Raw genomic sequence first — 19434 nt, 5'->3', positions numbered from 1 at the left:
CATGACAAACTGTGGAAGTCTCTTAGAGTGATGTGAATACCAGACCATCTTATCTGTCTCCTGAGAAACCTGTATGTGGGTCAAAAAGCAACAATTAGAACCCTGTATGGAACAACTGATTGGTTCAAGATCATATGACAGGGCTGTCTGCTGTCACCCTGTTTGCTTAACCTATATACTGAGCACATCATGAGAAATGCTAGGCTGGATGAGTTACAAGCCAGAATCAAGACAGCAAGAGAAACATCAACAACCTCAGATATACGGATGATACCCCTCTAATGGCAGAAAGTGAAGAGGAACTAAAGAGCCTCTTTATGAGGATAGTGAAAGAGCCGGCTTAAGATTAAATATTAAAAGAAACTAAGGTAATAGCATCCGGCCCCATTACTGCAAGGCAAATGGAAGGGGAAAAGGTAGAAGCAGTGACAGACTTCCTCTTCTTAGACTCCAAAATCACTGCTAATGGTGACTGCAGCCATGAAATCAGAAGATGACTGCTTCTTGGCAGGAAAGCGATGACAAACCTAGACAGTGTTGAAAAGCAGAGACATTACTCTGCCGACAAAGGTCTATCTAGTTGAGGCTATGGTCTTCCCAGTGGTAATATACAGTTGTGAGAGCTAGACCGTAAAGAAGGCAGAACACCAAAGAACTGATGCCTTTGAACTGTGGTGCTGGAAAAGACTCCTCAAAGTCCCCTGGATAGCAAGGAGCTCAAACCAGTCAATCTTAAGAGAGATCAACCCTGAATATGCACTGAAAGGACTGATGCTGAAGCTGAAGCTCCAGTATTTTGGTCATTTGATGTAAACAGACAACTCATTGGAAAAGTCCCTGATGCTGGGAAAGATTGAGGGCAGAAGGAGGAGAGGGTGTCAGAGGGTGAGATAGCTGGATGACATCACTGAGGCAATGAACATGAACTTGGGCAAACTCCAGGAGATGGTGAGGGACAGGGAGGCCTGGCATGCTGCAGTCCATGGAGTCGCAGAGTCGGACATGACTGGGCAACTGAACAACAGCAACAAAAAGCGTGTAAATAGTAATCAGAAGCCTTGAATAATGCTTCTTGACCTTTATCAACTTATCAGGCAGGCACAGAGGTCTACCAACACTTGACCAACCCATTGGTTTATAGTTTAGGTAAAAAACAGAAAGGAGATGCCAAGTAGATAGGAGGAGCAGAGGAGCACCAAGTGTTTGTTTTTCTTTCCCCGTTACATCTCTCCCCTTCTTGTTTCCCCTCTCCCTGACACCTAATATCTTAAAGCAGGGTCCTATGCTGAGAACTAGAGCAGGGGAAGGAGCAGCATGGAGGGTAGGATATAGGGATAGTAGAGAAGACGTGAAATTAACTGCAGAGAGAAGAATGGTTACATGACATGTCTCAAAGGATCAGAGATTTTTACCAGACAAGTAAAGATGTTTGCATAGGTGTGCTAAGTCGCTTCAGTCATGTCCAACTCTTTGCAACCCCATGGACTGTAGCCCGCCAGGCTCCTCTGTCCATGGGATTCTCCAGGCAAGAATGCTGGAGTGGACTGCCATGCCCTCCTCCAGGGCATCTTCCTGACCCAGGGGATAAAACTTGTGTCTCCTGCATTGCAGGTAGTTTCTTTACCACTGAGCCATCACACACATCCAGACCTAATGAATGTGGAGTTGGAAAGAATAAACTGACTCCATTTGAGATGTAGGCAAGGAGGGTCCTCTGGAAAGACATGATATTCACTTAGGTCAAGGAGGTACAAGAAATGTTCAGAGGGCTGTATTATAGGCCATCAATAGAAACCATAAGAGGCAAACTGCTTCATCAAAACCTGCTCTGACACTTACACACTGTATGTATCTACATTCAGTGTTTGCAGAGGAAGTGTATGGCAAAATGATTGAGTACTGCATAAAGATTAAGAGCATGAAATTAAGTACCTGCTATGTTCACAGATAATATAAAATGATAAAATGTTTTTATCCTTCAAGAAGTATATAATCTAAAATCTTTGTAAATGTAAAAGTTTACAAAGATAAATAATAAAAGAGAAACATCAATCCTACAGAAAAATGTAAGTAGTAGTATCAGCAGTATATACTTTATTGCAGTAATAATAGAAAATTCAGGTCCGCTGTGATATTGGAAGGCTCAGGTTCAAATCCTAGATCTGCCACTTACTTACAAATAATCCTCAACTTCTTCATTTGTATAATGTTGTGATAACAAAGTGAGATGATATATGGAAAGCGTTGAACACAATTCTGACACATCATAAGCATCAATAAGTAGAAGCTTCACTATTATTAATGACAATAAAATAGAATTCTTAAATAGATTGTAAGCTTTCTAATATAAAGATGATTTTTAAAATATTTGTTATATTGGATGGTGTTCAGAATGCTGTATAAATAGTAATGCCTAAAATTTATCAACATAACTATTTTCTCAAAAGTATCAATTGAGAATATGCTGTAAACACTATTATTCGCCATTTCTCATGAAACTCAGTTTAGTAATGATATGTACAATTTTCCATCAGTTTTTTAATATAGTTTTAAAAATATTATTCATACTTTCCAAACTACTTAAGTATTTATGAATTATGACTAAACTGAACTCAAGAACAAAGGCCTATTCATGTTTTCAGAATCTAAAATAGTTTTCACAATCCTTTGTATAGCTAAACAATGACAACAGATTTGTGTAAATAAAGCATTGAAATAGAATGGCTGACCTGTATAAATGTATAAATTAAATAAAGAGACCACAGTATGTCCATACCAAAATTGTTTGTTACTTTTGTTAGCCATTTTTATTATTCCTGTTCAAGGGGAAGATAGAGACAGGATATCTATAAAAATTCTAATCTAAGGGAATTATAAGGGGCCAGTAATTAAAAAAATAGTGGTTAGTTTTTTAAGCACAGAGAGAGACAAAGATGATGAAAGACATTTCAAACCTGAAAAAATCAATATGCCAACTTTATAACATAGTAACTTCAGGTGTATATAAGCAATACAACCTTGTTCACTAAGAGATATATACCTGAAGAAAAAGAACAGAGAAACATAATATGCCATAGAGAAGAGAAGTTTGCCACTCAGTCTCAGAAAGCAACCTGTCTCAACGGCTAAGCTGGCAGGGAAGGTTACTGACCGCTCCTTGATACAAATCCTTTCGTTTGTCTTTCTTAGCTTAACAAATCTTTCCTGGATCCTCTCTCTGCCTGTCTAACTGCTTTATCCCCACCTTTCAGTGAATTTCTCTTTCACCCATCCTGCAAATAGAGTCGATGTGTTCTCACTCCACACATACCCCAGGCAATTGCATCCATCCTTCTGGCTTCGACTACCATCCGTTTGCTGATGACTCTTAGTCTACATCTCTATTTAAAATCTTTCCTGAGCTCCATGTCTAATAATCAACTATTATCACATATCTCTAAACAAATATTTCAAATTCAACATCCCTTCCAAACCTGCTAATATTCTTACCACCATCTATCCAGTTACTAAACCCAGAAATTCTGGAGCCATCTTAGACTCTGTTTTCTTCTTCACAGACAACATCTAATTAATCATGAGTCAGAGATGGCAAAAATCTTTAATGGCAGGCTACTCACAAGTATGTTCAAGCTGGATTTAGAAAAGGCAGAGGAACCAGAGATCAAATTGCCAACACCTGTTGGATCACTGAAAAAACAAGAGAGTTCCAGAAAGACATCTACTTCTGTTTTATTAACTACGCCAAAGCCTTTGATTGTGTGGATCACAACAAACTGTGGAAAATTCTTCAAGAGATGGGAGTACCAGATCACCTTACCTGGCTCCTGAGAAATCTGTATGCAGGTCAAGAAGCAACAGTTCTTGAACAGTTCTGGTTCAAGAAGCAACAGAACCAGACATGGAACAAGGGACTGGTTCCAAATTGGGAAAGGAGTACGTCAAGGCTGTATATTGTCACCCTGCTTATTTAACCTATATTCAGAGTACATCATACAAATGCCAGGCTGGATGAAGCAAAAGCTGGAATCAAGATTGCCGGGAGAAATATCAATATCCTCAGATATGCAGATGATACCACCCTTATGGTAGAAAGGGAAGAACTAAAGAGCCTCTTGATGAAAGTGAAAGAGGAGAGTGAAAAAGCTGGCTTAAAACTCAACATTCAGAAAACTAAGATCATGGCATCTGGTCCCATCACTTCATGGCAAATAGATGGGTAAACAGTGGAAACAGTGTCAGACTTTATTTTCTTGGGCTCCCAAATCACTGCAGATGGTGAATGCAGCCATGAAATTAAACCACACTTGCTCCTTGGAAGAAAAGTTATGACCAACCTAGACAGCATAATAAAAAGCAGAGACATTATTTTGCTGACAAATGTCTGTCTAGTCTACTGTCATGTCCAGTAGTCATGTACGGATGTGAGAGTTGAACCATAAAGAAAGCTGAGTGCCAAAGAATTGATGCTTTTGAACTGTGGTGTTGGAGAAGACTCTTGAGAGTCCCTTGGACTGCAAGGAGAGCCAACCAGTCCATCCTAAAGGAAATCAGTCCTGAATATTCATTGGAAGGACTGATGCTGAAGCTGAAACTCCAGTACTTTGGCCACCTGATGTGAAGAACCGACTCATTTGAAAGACCCTGATGCTGGGAAAGATTGAAGGTGGGAGGAGAAGGGGACGACAGAGGATGAGATGGTTGCATGGCATCACCAACTCAGTGGGCATGGGTTTGAGTAAGTTCTGGGAGTTGGTGATGGAGAGGGAAGCCTGGCATGCTGCAGTCCATGGGATTGCAAAGAGCCAGACACAACTGAAGGACTGAACTGACTCACAAATATAAATGTGAATAAATTTTTATATGATATCAGGAAACTCTTAAGTACAATGGAAAATGTAATTTACTAAGTGGTAGATAGAAGAATACATTAAGATCAGTCAGGTTTTGGAATTGATGAAAAATTTTTAATTACCTTTCCCAGTTGTAGAGATTAATATTGATCTGAATTGCTTGATAAACAAGGCCAGCCTGAAGAAGAACAATTTCAGCCTCCTGTATGTTCCCACTAAACATTAATATGTGGGCCATTTTTGATTCTTTAGATGGAAGATTTTTTATAGAATTGATATATTGAACTTTATCAATCTAAAAAAGAAAGAAAAATATTTGAAGTATATAGTAACAAATTACAGCTAAACACACACACATACACACAAACATACAAAAACACATAAACATAAGTAAACACTATTTACTTCACCGATTGCTGCGTAGGCTATTTCTGCAGTAGTCATATCTTGATTAGCAACTGCCATAGCAGCTAGGCAAGCCCACATGGTTTGTTCCTAAAGTGAAATATGAGAACAATTATTTCAACTACATGGCTGAATTAAAATATAACAAGGTTATATTTTAATGTAAAATAAAAGATTGCTGAGCCAGGCACTGAAAAAAATAATTTAATAAATTAATGATGTGGAAATTTCATTGTGGCTATGCTGTTATAGACTTGGATTACTGTGATATTGAATGGTTTGCCTTGGAAACGAACAGAGATCATTCTGTCATTTTTGAGATTGCATCTAAGTACTGCATTTCGGACTCTTTTGTTGACCATAATGGCTACTCCATTTCTTCTGAGGGATTCCTGCCTGCAGTAGTAGATACAATGGTCATCTGAGTTAAATTCACACATTCCAGTCCATTTTAGTTCGCTGATTCCTAGAATGTTGATGTTCACTCTTGCCATCTCTTGTTTGACCACTTCCAATTTGCTTTGATTCATGGACCTAACATACCAGGTTCCTAAGCAATATTGCTCTTTACAGCATTGGACCTTGCTTCTATCACCAGTCATATCCACAACTGGGTATTGTTTTTGCTTTGGCTCCATCCCTTCATTCTTTCTGGAGTTATTTCTCCACTGATCTTCAGTAGCATATTGGGCACCTACTGACCTGGGGAGTTCCTCTTTCAATATCCTATCATTTTGCCTTTTAATACTGTTCATGGAGTTCTCAAGGCAAGAATACTGAAGTGGTTGGCCATTCCCTTCTCCAGTGGACCACATTCTGTCAGACCTCTCCACCATGACCCGCCCATCTTCAGTGGCCCCACAGGGCATGGCTAAGGTTCATTGAGTTACACAAGACTGTGGTCCTAGTGTGATTAGATTGACTAGTTTTCTGTGATTATGGTTTCAGTGTGTCTGCCCTCTGGTGCCCTCTTGCAACACCTACCATCTTAACTTGGGTTTCTCTTACCTTGGACGTGGGGTATCTCTTAACTCGGATGACCATTATATCTACTACTGTGGGCAAGAATCCCTTAGAAGAAACGGAGTAGCCATCATGGTCAACAAAACAGTCTGAAATGCAGTACTTGGATGCAATCTCAAAAACGACAGAATGATCTCTGTTCGTTTCCAAGGCAAACCAAACCATTCAGTATCACAGTAATCCAAGTCTATGTCCCGACCAGTAACGCTGAAGAAGCTGAAATTGAATGGTTCTATGAAGACCTACAAGGCCTTTTAGAACTAACACCCAAAAAGATGTCCTTTTCATTATAGAGGACTGGAATGCAAAAGTAGGAAGTCAAGAAACACCTGAAGTAACAGGCAAATTTGGCCTTAGAATACGAAATGAAGCAGGGCAAAGACTAATAGAGTTTTGCCAAGAGAACGCACTGGTCATAGCAAACACCCTCTTCCAACAACATAAGAGAAGATTCTATACATGGACATCACCAGATGGTCAACACCAAAATCAGACTGATTATATTCTTTGCAGCCAAAGATGGAGAAACTCTATACAGTCAGCAAAAACAAGACCAGGAGCTGACTGTGGCTCAGATCCTGAACTCCTTATTGCCAAATTCAGACTGAAATTGAAGAAAGTAGGGAAAACCACAAGAGCATTCAGGTATGACCTAAATCAAATCCCTTATGATCATACAGTGGAAGTGAGAAATAGATTTAAGGGACTAGATCTGACAGACAGAGTGCCTGATGAACTATGGATGGAGGTTCACGATGTTGTACAGGAGACAGGGAACAAGCCCATCCCCAAGAAAAAGAAATGCAAAAAAAGCAAAATGGCTGCCTGAGGAGGCCTTACAAATAGCTGTGAAAAGAAGAGAAGCGAAAAGCAAAGGAGAAAAGGAAAGATATTCCCATTTGAATGCAGAGTTCCAAAGAATAGCAAGGAGAGATAAGAAAGCCTTCCTCAGCGATCAATGCAAAGAAATAGAGGAAAACAACAGAATGTGAAAGACTAGAGATCTCTTCAAGAAAATGAGAGATACCAAGGGAACATTTCATGCAAAGATGGGCTCGATAAAGGACAGAAATGGTATGGACCTAACAGAAGCAGGAGATATTAAGAAGAGGTGGCAAGAATACACAGAAGAATTGTACAAAAAAGATCTTCTCGACCAAGATAATCACGATGATATAATCACTCACCTAGGGCCAGACACCCTGGAATGTGAAGTCAAGTGGCCCTTAGAAAGCATCACTATGAACAAAGCTAGTGGAGGTGATGGAATTCCAGTGGAGCTATTTCAAATCCTGAAAGATGATGCTGTCAAAGTGCTGCACTCAATATGCCAGCAAATTTGGAAAACTCAGCAGTGGCCACAGGACTGGAAAAGGTCAGTTTTCATTCCAATCCCAAAGAAAGGCAATGCCAAAGAATGCTCAAACTACCGCACAATTGCACTCATCTCACATGCTAGTAAAGTAATGCTCACAATTCTCCAAGCCAGGCTTCAGCAGTACTTGAACCGTGAACTTCCAGATGTTCAAGCTGGTTTTAGAAAAGGCAGAGGAACCAGAGATCAAAGTGCCAACATCTGCTGGATCATCGGAAAAGCAAGAGAGTTCCAGAAAAACATCTATTTCTGCTTTATTGACTATGACAAAGCTTTTGACTGTGTGGGTCACAATAAACTGTGGAAAATTCTTAAAGAGATGGGAATATCAGACCACCTGACCTGCCTCTTGAGAAACCTGTATGCAGGTCAGGAAGCAACAGTTAGAACTGGACATGGAACAACAGACTGGTTCCAAATAGGAAAAGGAGTACGTCAAGGCTGTGTACTGTCACCCTGCTTATTTAACTTCTATGCAGAGTACATCATGAGAAATGCTGGGCTGGAAGAAGCACAAGCTGGAATCAAGATTGCCAGGAGAAATACCAATAACCTCAGATATGCAGATGACACCACCCTTATGGCAGAAAGTGAAGAGGAACTAAAAAGCCTCTTGATGAAAGTCAAAGAGGAGAGTGAAAAAGTTGGCTAAAGCTCAACATTCAGAAAATGAAGATCATGGCATCTGGTCCCATCACTTCATGGGAAATAGATGGGGAAACAGTGTCAGATCTTATTTTTGGGGCTCCAAAATCACTGCAGATGGTGACTGCAGCCATGAAATTAAAAGACGCTTACTCCTTGGAAGGAAAGTTATGACCAACCTAGATAGCATATTGAAAAGCAGAGACATTACTTTGCTAACAAAGGTCCATCTAGTCAAGGCTATGGTTTTTCCTGTGGTTATGTATGGATGTGAGAGTTGGACTGTGAAGAAAGCTGAGCGCTGAAGAATTGATGCTTTTGAACTGTGGTGTTGGAGAAGACTGCAAGGAGATCCAACAAGTCCATTCTGAAGGAGATCAGCCCTGGGATTTCTTTGGAAGGAATGATGTTAAGCTGAAACTCCAGTACTTTGGCCACCTCATGTGAAGAGTTGACTCATTGGAAAAGACCCTGATACTGGGAGGGATTGGGGGCAGGAGAAGAAGGGGACAACAGAGGATGAGATGGCTGGATGGCATCACCAACTTGATGGACTTGAGTCTGAGTGAACTCCGGGAGTTGGTGATAGACAAGGAGGCCTGACGTGCTGCAATCATGGGGTGGCAAAGAGTCGGACACGACTGAGCGACTGAACTGAACTGAACTGATTCTGTTATAACACATAGAGAAAGTTTTGAATAAATTTTTTGTGAAATGTTCATTTCTAATTAAAAAAGGTTTATTTTTGAACTTATGATAGACATTAATGATAACTCAAGGTTATAAGCCCTCCAGTCTTTTTGATGTCAAAGAATGCAACTGCAGGGAATTAGAGAAAAAGTGAGGTTTTCAGACAATGCTATTAGAGCGGACTGTCATCAATAACACATTGTAAGGAAAACCACCTAAAAGTCCTTTTACAAAAGTGTATTCTAAGAGAATTAAACAATGTAAAACAAAATAGTTCTGTGGTCCAATATGCTCAGAAAATACTTAATTCAACTAGGTTGGAAAATGCTGATCTAAAGTAGTGAATGGTTCTTAACCTTAGCTATAACAAATCATCTGAGGAACTTAAAAATATGTCCAGGCTCACTAGATTTAATAAATTAAACCTTGGGGTTAGAACCTGGGAATCTGACTTTTAAATAAAGTTCCGTGAAAGGTTTTTACATGTACCAGAAAGAAGAAACGGCTTGCTTCTTCAGAGAATAAATCACACAGCAACATCTATCTCTCTCTCTCATGACATCACTTATTAAAAAAAAAAGACGTGATCTTGTTTACAATTTTTCCAACTCTTAGCTCTTATGATTTATCATTTTGCAAAAAGATATTGTATAAACTAATACACAATATATATACAATTGTGGATCTGAAATGTAAAGTACCTTAACGAAACGACAAAGTCTTACAGCGTCTTCCCATTTTGAACTGCTTACATATTCGTGGAGAATAGCAGGATATGGTGATATGCTGATGTGAACCAGAGAGCCATCAGCTCTTCTTATAGTTACTTGATTTCCAACAAAACTCACAATATGGGGGTTTTTACTAAATTCACTGTTGAAAAAAGGCAAAATGCAATTTATATTCTGAGCAAAAAATTTCATACAATTTAAATTTGGGAGCTGATCCCAACATACATATGAAATCTACAATCTCCAAAATGCACCCCAAGAAAGTTAATTCCAGGCAGAATGTATATCTTCAAACAAATATTGGAATCTAACTTGCTATGTACACTTAGAGCAAAATATACAAACATTTTAACATGACAAAAATTATTACATATTTGACAACTATGCCTAAAAGCATTTGAAATGATCTGTTTTCCTAAGAATTAAGGTAAATCACAGAAATGATTAAAGTACTTGGCTTCAGCTTTTGAAAGTGCAAACATTAAAAATTTGATTCCAAGATTATTTTCTCATAATAACAGGAGGTGAATTTTAAGTAAAGAGACTAACTTCTCTTCATTAACTAATTTTTTTATATGATGCCTCTCTGGTTTTGCTAATGTGAGCTTGAATATTAAAAATGAACTCAAAAGAGATATGAAAGTTAAACTAAGATTTGGCGTTGAGAAGCCTTTGTATTTCTAGTTTGCCAAGAATAAGAGATCTCCCTGCTATTTCTTAGAGAATTTAGGAATATAAATACATTTGATTTTCTGAAGAATGTAAAATTTAAAAAAAGACTTTTTAATAAATTTATGTATTTTTTCTATATTTAATATCAATTTTAAAATTCAATTCTAGAGAGACATACATTTCTGAGAGTCTCAAGGTCAATGATAAAATGGGAAAGAGTAAAGGCTGTCATAAAATTGTGTATCACAGAAAAATATTGAGTGCCTAAAATAAAATAATTACACCACATTGAAAAAACTACCTGAGTTACCATTAAACAACAGTAAACCTGAAAATCATATAAGAAAAAATTATATCCATTTAAGAAACATATAAATAAATAGTATTACATCAATACAACACTTTCAACTTCATTCTGTCACTTAAATCTCATTAAATTAGCTTTAGCTGAATAATTTATTAATTAACTAAGTAACATAAAAGATTATTTTGTAGGAATGAAATTAGAAGCAAGAATACAACACTCTGTTGGTTTTATTGATGACAATAAACAATCCCACACAGTAAAACGTTACCTTGCATCCCTTTCATATAATGTTTTAGGCAAAATGTCTCTGTCCACATAAACTGTATTGGGGTAATACCACACTGTAAATCGAGTATCTTGAAGTCCACAAAGGATATTGCACGTATCACTCCACGCCAAAGTATGCACCATTGTTCCTTATTTTAAAAAGAATGTTAATGTATTATTTCCATTATATAAGTATTAAAAACATATCTTTAAAATTAGCTGATGCATAAGACCCCAACTAACTGCTGGTAGGTATGAGTATTTTATGATAGTGAAAACATGTGCAAAAATTCACATAAAAATTTATGGAAATATTTGAGCATTTTACCCAGAACCATTTTATTTTCAATCTACATGTCTTTTTTTCAATGCCACTTTAGTTGCAGCAGCTAAAGACTTGCTATCAAAATGGAATTAAATAGCTAAGAAATGTTAGGAGACCAAAGCATTATTCACAGATTCATTCAAACAAGCTATTTAGTATAATATAAAGAGTAGATCTAAGAATACTGAAAATAATAAACAATTTAAATGTATTACAATTATTTTACCAAGTTTGATAATCTGTTCTTCCTTCCCAAATCGTTTCACTGAAGTGATATAGAGATCTCTATTTTTATCAATGAAAGCAATTTTTCTATCATTGGTGAGTCCCTTTTGATCCAGGGCAATTTCCAAAACTTCATTCTAAAATTTTTAAAGAATGAAAATTCTGGATTAGTTTTAGTATTTACATCAGATTATTTTAATTGTTTACTTACAAGAACATATGTTTATTTAAAGATCAATTAAATATCATTTACCTACTTATAATGGTAAAATGTCCCTGCTAAATAACTTAACTGCTAATATACAAATAATTCAAAAGCTAAAGTGTAATTACTTTTTTAATTTACAAGGGAAAAATGCCCATTAGAACATCATAAAATAATGTAATCTTTTAAACTCTATAAGCTGAAATACACTTCCATTTGTGTCCATCATTTGGGCACAAGTTAAACAAATTTTGATACGTCCATAAAATGTTATACTTATGGCAGGAAGAAGGACTGCATAAGTACTTTTATCTATTGATATGGAAAAATTTCCAGAAATAGAATGCTGCATGAGAAAAGCAAAGTGCAGACTTATATGTCATCTTTTTGTAAAAGAAAGAGAAAGGAACATATACCCATTTTGTCCATGTACGCACTAAAAACCTCTGGAAGGGTAACAGGAGATTAATAATGATGGCTACTTATTCGGCGGAAAGGAACTAAACTGACAGGTGCAGCAGGAATAGTTTTTCACTGACTGCTTTTCCATGTCTGAACCACTGAATGTATTTGTTATTCAACTAATAATTACAAAAAGGAGACAATAAAAACAGGGTGACACTTCACTAGTAGCACTGAACAATAAAGTTAAAAAATCTTTAAACCCTAATATATCACTTATTGGAGGATAACTCAATGGAATGGTGCCATTTATTTGTTCTAAGGCTAAAAGTCAGAAACTAATAAACAGCTCGCAATTCAGGATTTTTTTTTTTCAGTTTAACTACAGTCTTAAAACCTAAAAAAAAGGGCTAGAACAGGTCAATGGGAAAAGTGTAAGCTGTATTGATGTATAAACACATTTTTATTTACTGATACTATATGTGCTAAAAGTTTAACCAAGATAGAACATTTTATTGAAAAGCAGTAAAGAGGGACTTCTCTGGTGGTCCAGTGGTTAAAAATCCACCTGCCAATGCAGGGGACATGAGTTCGATCCCTGGTCCAGAAACTAAGAATCCACATGCTGTGGGGTAACAAACTCAACTACTGAGCCCATGCACTGCAATTACTGAAGTCCATGTGCCTTAACTAGAGAAAGCCCGTGCACAGCAATGAAGAATGAGCACAGTCAAAAATACATAAAACAATAATTTTTAAAAAAGGAGTAAAGAGCTTGAACAAAAACATATGTCAGATTCTTTCCATTAATTTGCATATATATAGCTTTCCATTACAGAATTTAATAGTGCTTAGTCTTTAGGACATTTTTAGGCAAAATACTCTAAGAATTTACACTGGTTTTAAATATAAAACTAATCTCCATGTTTTCCTCCTTAAAATGAAAACATTAATTTTGCTCCTAGTGTTTTGTTTTTAATTTTTGTTTTCTGGCCACACCATGGAGCACATGGAACTTTGCCAATTAGGGATCAAACCCATGCTCCTTTCAATGGACGTGCAAAGTCTTAACCACTGGACTACCAGGGAGGTCTGAAAACATTAATTTTGAAAAGAAATAAATAACTATTTACATTAAACATAGCTAATATCCATCACCTTATGAGAAAGAAACTTCCCGTCTCCCATTGGTTTTCCAGTTGATGCCTCAAAGAGGAAGATTACTTGAAAAAAAGTAAAGCATTAATTACCACATTACATTAGAATTTTTACTGGCAAATTTCTATGGAGCTATCATAATCCTAATGAGAAATTATTTAACTCTTTGGACCACAGCATACCTATCAGCACTGAAGAGCAGCAGCCATCAAATTCCTAGTTAGTAATAAGGTCATATTTCTCAGTGGAACCAAACACGTCTTCCTAAATATACATTCCCTAATTAGAATTATTATTAATGGTATGGAATCAATGTACCACAGGATCAAAAATGGCAAGTCCAAATCTGGATGCAGTTTGTAATTTTCATAACTCTGATTTAGACCAACATAACAACCCAATCATTTCACAAAGGAAAGATGTATTGAATGCCTACTATACTACCAGGAAATTATGTAGTGATGAGTTCCCTGTGGTCAGTACACTACTGTGTGATAATTTGTGTGGTCTTTGTCTTGGGTTCCTGACACAGGTCTTCCACAACCCTTGGAATTTTCTGAGTCACAGGAATGTCTTTGTTATGCTAATAGAGAGAATCTGGGTGATTCCTTAGATAGCTTCAGGATAGCTATAGGGTCACCAGAAAGACCAAACATATGATTATAGAGTTTGGACTTTCAATTCCCTGAAATAGGTTTTTGTGTGCTCAGTCGCACCTGACTCTTTGCAACCCTATGGACTGTAGCCCACCAGACTCCTCTGTCCATGGGATTTTTTTTTTTAACTTTACAATATTGTATTGGTTTTGACATATATCAACATGAATCCTCCACAGGTATACACGTGTTCCCCATCCTGAACCCTCCTCCCTCGTACCATCCCTCTGGGTCGTCCCAGTGCACCAGCTCCAAGCATCCAGTATCGTGCATCGAACCTGGACTGGCGACTCGTTTCATATATGATATTACACATGTTTCAATGCCATTGTCCCAAATCATCCCACCCTCTCCCTCTCCCACAGTCCAAAAAATTGTTCTATACATCAGTGTCTCTTTTGTTGTCTCATGTCCATGGGATTTTTGAGGCAAGAATACTGGAGTGGGTTGCCATTTCCTCCTCCAGGGGATCTTCCCAACCCAGGTACTGAACCTGAGTCTCAGGCGGATTCTTTACCACTGAGCAACTTGATGTTCAACCTCACTACACTGATGCAAAGGCTCTTGCCTGGATCATCAGTGACTCATACGGTGCCAAATCAGAGTCTATTTTTAGTCAAGAATCTACTTTTAGTCTTGACCTCCCAGGAGCACTGGATACTCCTGACCATCCTTTCTTGAAACTCCTATGTGCGCTACCAAAAAAACAGTTTTCTCCTGATTCTTTCCTATTTTGGACCATTGCTTATTCTCTTTTTGCTAGTTCTTCCTTCTTTGGTGATCCTTGTTCCTAGGTTTTGTTTTAGGTCACCTTTTCATGCTATATACTTTTCTGGATTATTTTCATGACATCAATCATTATCTAAAAAATGATAATTCAAAGTTCTCTATTTCCAACCCTATCTTTCTCAGATATTCTGAGTAGGCCAAGTTGTAAAAATTATTGGAGATATGTACTGAAGAAGCCAGGAACAAAAGCTGCCTCTGCTCCTTCTCTGTTTCATCAAAGGTTTCTCCTAGTGTCATAAGTGACAGAGATATTGCCCACTACTTTTTGCTCTTTGAAGACTGTCAGTGCTTTAGTGATTCTCTTTAATTCCCAAATTACTCCAGCTTAAGATTTATCTCCAATAGAGTTATTTCATATAACTGAACACACACAAAGAATTACAAAAAGACAGAAGTGACACGAGTAGTCAGCAAAAAAAATTGGACAATTTATACAGATCATAAAACTGCTAATATATGTATAACATATTTAATTTCCAGAGGATCATACTTTTAGTATATTGATTTATAGCTGTTAATAAACCTTAGGATGTTAAGTTTGAGGTCACTGGCTATATTCACAGAGAAAATCATGTCTTCACAATAAGTTATGTTCTAAAATTGCCAATCTAGCTGTTAAAAATGAAAAAGAAAAATACTGTTATAGAATTTTTAACTAAGTATAGAAACAAAAATAGAAAAATTTAACTTCTACTTTAAAAAATGCTTTGGGTGTAACTAAGCCCAGTTATTTTCACAGCTATATAAACTAACTTTTAAAAAAAAGTAAGTTTTCCATCCTTTTGTTGACTGCACATATTATAAACAGCTGGAGGTGTATGGATGAATTTGTCTAATTTCCACAACTGGAGGTGGCCCTGATTCAGTGGCCACCTGAAGTGGGAGGCTGGACCTGTATTTTAATTTTAATACGCAACAGAAACTGGCAGATTGGACAACTATGGAGCTGGGAGCTGAAAGAGTTGCTTCTAAACCTTAGTAACTGCTCTCTAACTTCGCCTTCCTCTACCCAGACTTTCGTTTCAAAGAATAGTTCACAATGACATCATAGTGAATCCATGCAAGGTGGATGAGGAGAATAAGCAAGTTAAAAGCAATACTCCTACTCCTTAATCATAAGGAGTACCTACCTTAATCATATGTACCTCTACTCCTTAATCATAATCAAATGCACTTAACACGCATTAATTGAGCACCTACTATAACGTAAGACCACTAGGCCTGGTTCAAAGAATCCTGCCTGTAAAGGAACTCCCAAGTCAGGAAGGAACCACTGATTTCATACATGAATGGTCCTCGTGAAAGAAAATTTTTACAGGTTAAAGATTCCAGGTACTTCAATTGTGCTTTCTATTGTTAGTGTATATCTCTATCTGCTGCTGCTGCTGCTAAGCCGTTTCAGTCGTGTCCGACTCTGTGCGACCCCATAGATGGTAGTCCACTAGGCTCCCCCGTCCCTGGGATTCTCCAGGCAAGAGTGGGTCGCCATTTCCTTCTCCAATGAATCAAAGTGAAAAGTGAAAGTGAAGTCGCTCAGTTGTGTCCGACACTTAGCCACCCCATGGACTGCAGCCTACCAGGCTCCTCCGTCCATGGGATTTTCCAGGCAAGAGTACTGGAGTGGGTTGCCACTGCCTTCTATCTAGCCTTCAGTAATTACTAGTTTCTTTAAACATAAGAAAACTATTTTCCTTCTCACTTTTCTATCAGTTCTACAATAATTTAAGTTTTAGTTTTTAAAATTTTCTGTTTATGGCAGGATGATATAACATGATTATTTTGTTCAACAAAGTTTATGTAAGTAAAACATAATTTATTTGCATGTAAATCCATAACTCTGAAAATATTCATAATTCTTTTTTTTTTTTTATCTTCCCACCCTCTCCCTCTCCCACAGAGTCCATAAGACTGTTCTATACGTCAGTGTCTCTTTTGCTGTCTTGTATACAGGGTTATCGTTACCATCTTTCTAAATTCCATATATATGCGTTAGTATACTGTATTGGTGTTTTTCCTTCTGGCTTACTTCACTCTGTATAATAGGCTCCAGTTTCATCCACCTCATTAGAACTGATTCAAATGTATTCTTTTTAATGGCTGAGTAATCATAATTCTTTTTGACTCTAAAATTCTATGAATTATCAATGGCTTAAATAATAATGAAATATGTTTCAGATGTGAATTAACTATAGGAAAATTCAGAATAAGGTATATTCAGTTGGAAACATACATACCTTATTATAGCTTCCATCTAAAATATGTGATGTTGAATAAGGAAAGTATAGAAACTTCATAGGGATCACTGGGATTTTCAAATTTAAGTTTACTGAAGACAAAAATCTGACTTCCAAATTATTAACAATTACACTCCCATCTTAAATCTGTCTGCTGTCTAGATTCTGCTTTATTTCATTTCATTTCATTCTCTTTACTCTCTTTTAGACAGGAAGGAAGTCCTTTAAAAACAAAACAATTACCAAATGTCCTCTCTCAGAGAATGCCTGAGGCATAAAGAGGCATAAAACTAGAGAATAGCTCTGTTTAGGAGAATTATCTTTTCTACCAGAATGAGAGGTGATGCTATCTTAAAGTACTGAAAATTTAAAAGTGGGACAGTTTTCTAGCTCCAAAATTAGGTGTTCCATGAACTAACAAAATTAACAGCCAGCTCATACCTTTTTTTAACATGTCACAGTAATGAATATTTAGTAATATGTATTAACAGAGAAGAACAATTATTCTGTATCTTACCACTAGGCTTTAAGGATACCTCACTCTCACTCTCACCTCACTAGTTCTTTTTCCTCTTACTCATTTCTAAATATTGATGCGCTCAGCCACTGGTCTTCTCTGTCTATATTCACTTTCTAGGTGACTTTATCATGCCATGGCACCATCTACACATCAATGACTCCCAGATTCATATCTCATCTCCAACTCTCTGCTGAGTCCTGGATTTGTTTATTTCATTGTTTCCTCTCCAACCCCTCTTGAACATCTAGAAAGTATTTAAACTTATCATGACAAAAACAGAACTCTGGGTTTGTGTGACCTACTCAAAACTTCCTCATTCCCCATCTTTCATTCACTCAGGAAAAATTTTAGGATAATATGCTTGTCTTCACTCTCTCATGCCAGCATCTTTACCATGGCCAAGTCTTTACATGATCTGGCTGCTACTTATCTAACTTTGTGTCTTCTCCTATCTCACTCTGCTTAGTTCATGTTGACCTAGTCCTAAAGCCTTGTTCCTTTTAAATATCAATCATTCCCACCATTGCATTTCTTTTCCTATAGTCATTGCCCTGCCCCAGCTCTAGAATTCTCTATGCCCTCACCCTGCATTAATTTTCTTCACAGCATGTATCATTAGTTGACTGTATTTGCTTGATTATTTGGTTTTTTTTATGCACTTTTGTATCCTCAACTTCTAGAAGACTACTTGGCACATAGGAAGCACTCAATATTATTTGTTGGATACGTGTTATGATACAGCATTGCCTTAAAAAAAGTTTTACTCATACTGTGGCATTCCAAAACACCTGACATACTTAAATTTATTTATAAACAGTAATGTGGCCTAAATTTTTATATGAAAATCAAAAATTATTTGTAACTTTCTCCTTCTTTAGTTTAAAAATATGTAAGTATAAAAAATACATGAATATACATAAGCAAAATAAATAGTACAATGAAGCACAACATTTACTATGTTACTAAATAAAGAAAAAGGAAATACTTTCAATAAACTTAAAAATTAACATACATTTTTAGGACTCACAGTCTTGAATTAAAACTATACCAACAGCTACTGAATATATAGATTTACTTCTTACAACTAAGCTTTGATGTTGTGACAATATTTATTTGTTCCATCAACTGGAAATGATACTACAACTTTAGTTCTTTAATTCATGATTAGGACAAATTAGAATTAGAATTCATGATTAGGACAAATTAGGACAAATTAGCTCATCATTCTTCCATATAAATTCAATATATTAATAGATGAGAAAATGAAAGTCAATTGATGAAAATTTTAATAAATTTCATTGAAAATTATAAAAATGCACTTACTTTTTTCATCAGCTTTGTCTTTTATTGCTATGGTATCATTACTCAGAGAGACAGTCTGTGCATTTAGAATATCTGTTCTCATTCCAGGAAATTTTGGAGAGGAAAGGAAGCGCCCTTCATAAGAATATAAATAGATACCACCACCATCTACAAGAAGAAAATGTCTAAAAAATACAGAATAAAGATGCATTCTCAAGTAGGATTTACTATAATTTCATTTTCATATTAGAAAATATTTTATGCTTTGGAAATATCTAAATCTTACAATTAAAACAATAATAAGACATAGATATATAAAGAACGAAATATAAAAACAACCTGAAAAGTCAACACTTGGTTGTTCTGATTTGTTTCCTAGGCCTTTGTTTTTTGATGGAGGTAGGAAAAGAAAAATGAAAATGTTCATAATCACCACCCTATAAAGTTTTGATTCCTTTAATATTATAATTCATTTCCTTTCCTAAAGAAGCATATCTATACAAAAGCAATAAAAAATCATGTAATTTACAATTCAGTGAATCTTTTAATGACAGACTCTATTTGTTTTATGAAGCAGTATTAACACATATTTTACAATTAAAGATTATGCTAAGGATCATTAAATTACAGTATTAGATTAAATACTAGGCAGA

At 36.4% G+C, this 19434-nt stretch overlaps 1 protein-coding gene across 6 annotated transcripts in view; it reads right to left on the bottom strand.

Moving 5' to 3' along the window:
• The window catches only part of IFT80 (intraflagellar transport 80), a 131738-nt gene that overhangs the window by 19223 nt on the left and 93081 nt on the right, over positions 1–19434 (bottom strand). For all 6 annotated transcript variants that reach the window (XM_070792423.1, XM_070792419.1, XM_070792435.1 and 3 more), the window contains 7 exons: positions 18803–18966; positions 13281–13345; positions 11517–11652; positions 10967–11114; positions 9690–9861; positions 5256–5345; positions 4973–5145 (listed from right to left, as the gene is read on the bottom strand). In XM_070792423.1, the coding sequence (XP_070648524.1) occupies positions 4973–5145; positions 5256–5345; positions 9690–9861; positions 10967–11114; positions 11517–11652; positions 13281–13345; positions 18803–18966 (948 nt within the window). The remainder of the gene's footprint in view (positions 1–4972; positions 5146–5255; positions 5346–9689; positions 9862–10966; positions 11115–11516; positions 11653–13280; positions 13346–18802; positions 18967–19434) is intronic.

The sequence above is a fragment of the Bos indicus genome, chromosome 1 (assembly GCF_029378745.1).
Source record: "Bos indicus isolate NIAB-ARS_2022 breed Sahiwal x Tharparkar chromosome 1, NIAB-ARS_B.indTharparkar_mat_pri_1.0, whole genome shotgun sequence".
Classification (NCBI taxonomy): domain Eukaryota; kingdom Metazoa; phylum Chordata; class Mammalia; order Artiodactyla; family Bovidae; genus Bos; species Bos indicus.
The sequence above is the reverse complement of the archived record's forward strand: the minus strand, read 5'-3'. Positions and strand labels throughout refer to the sequence as shown.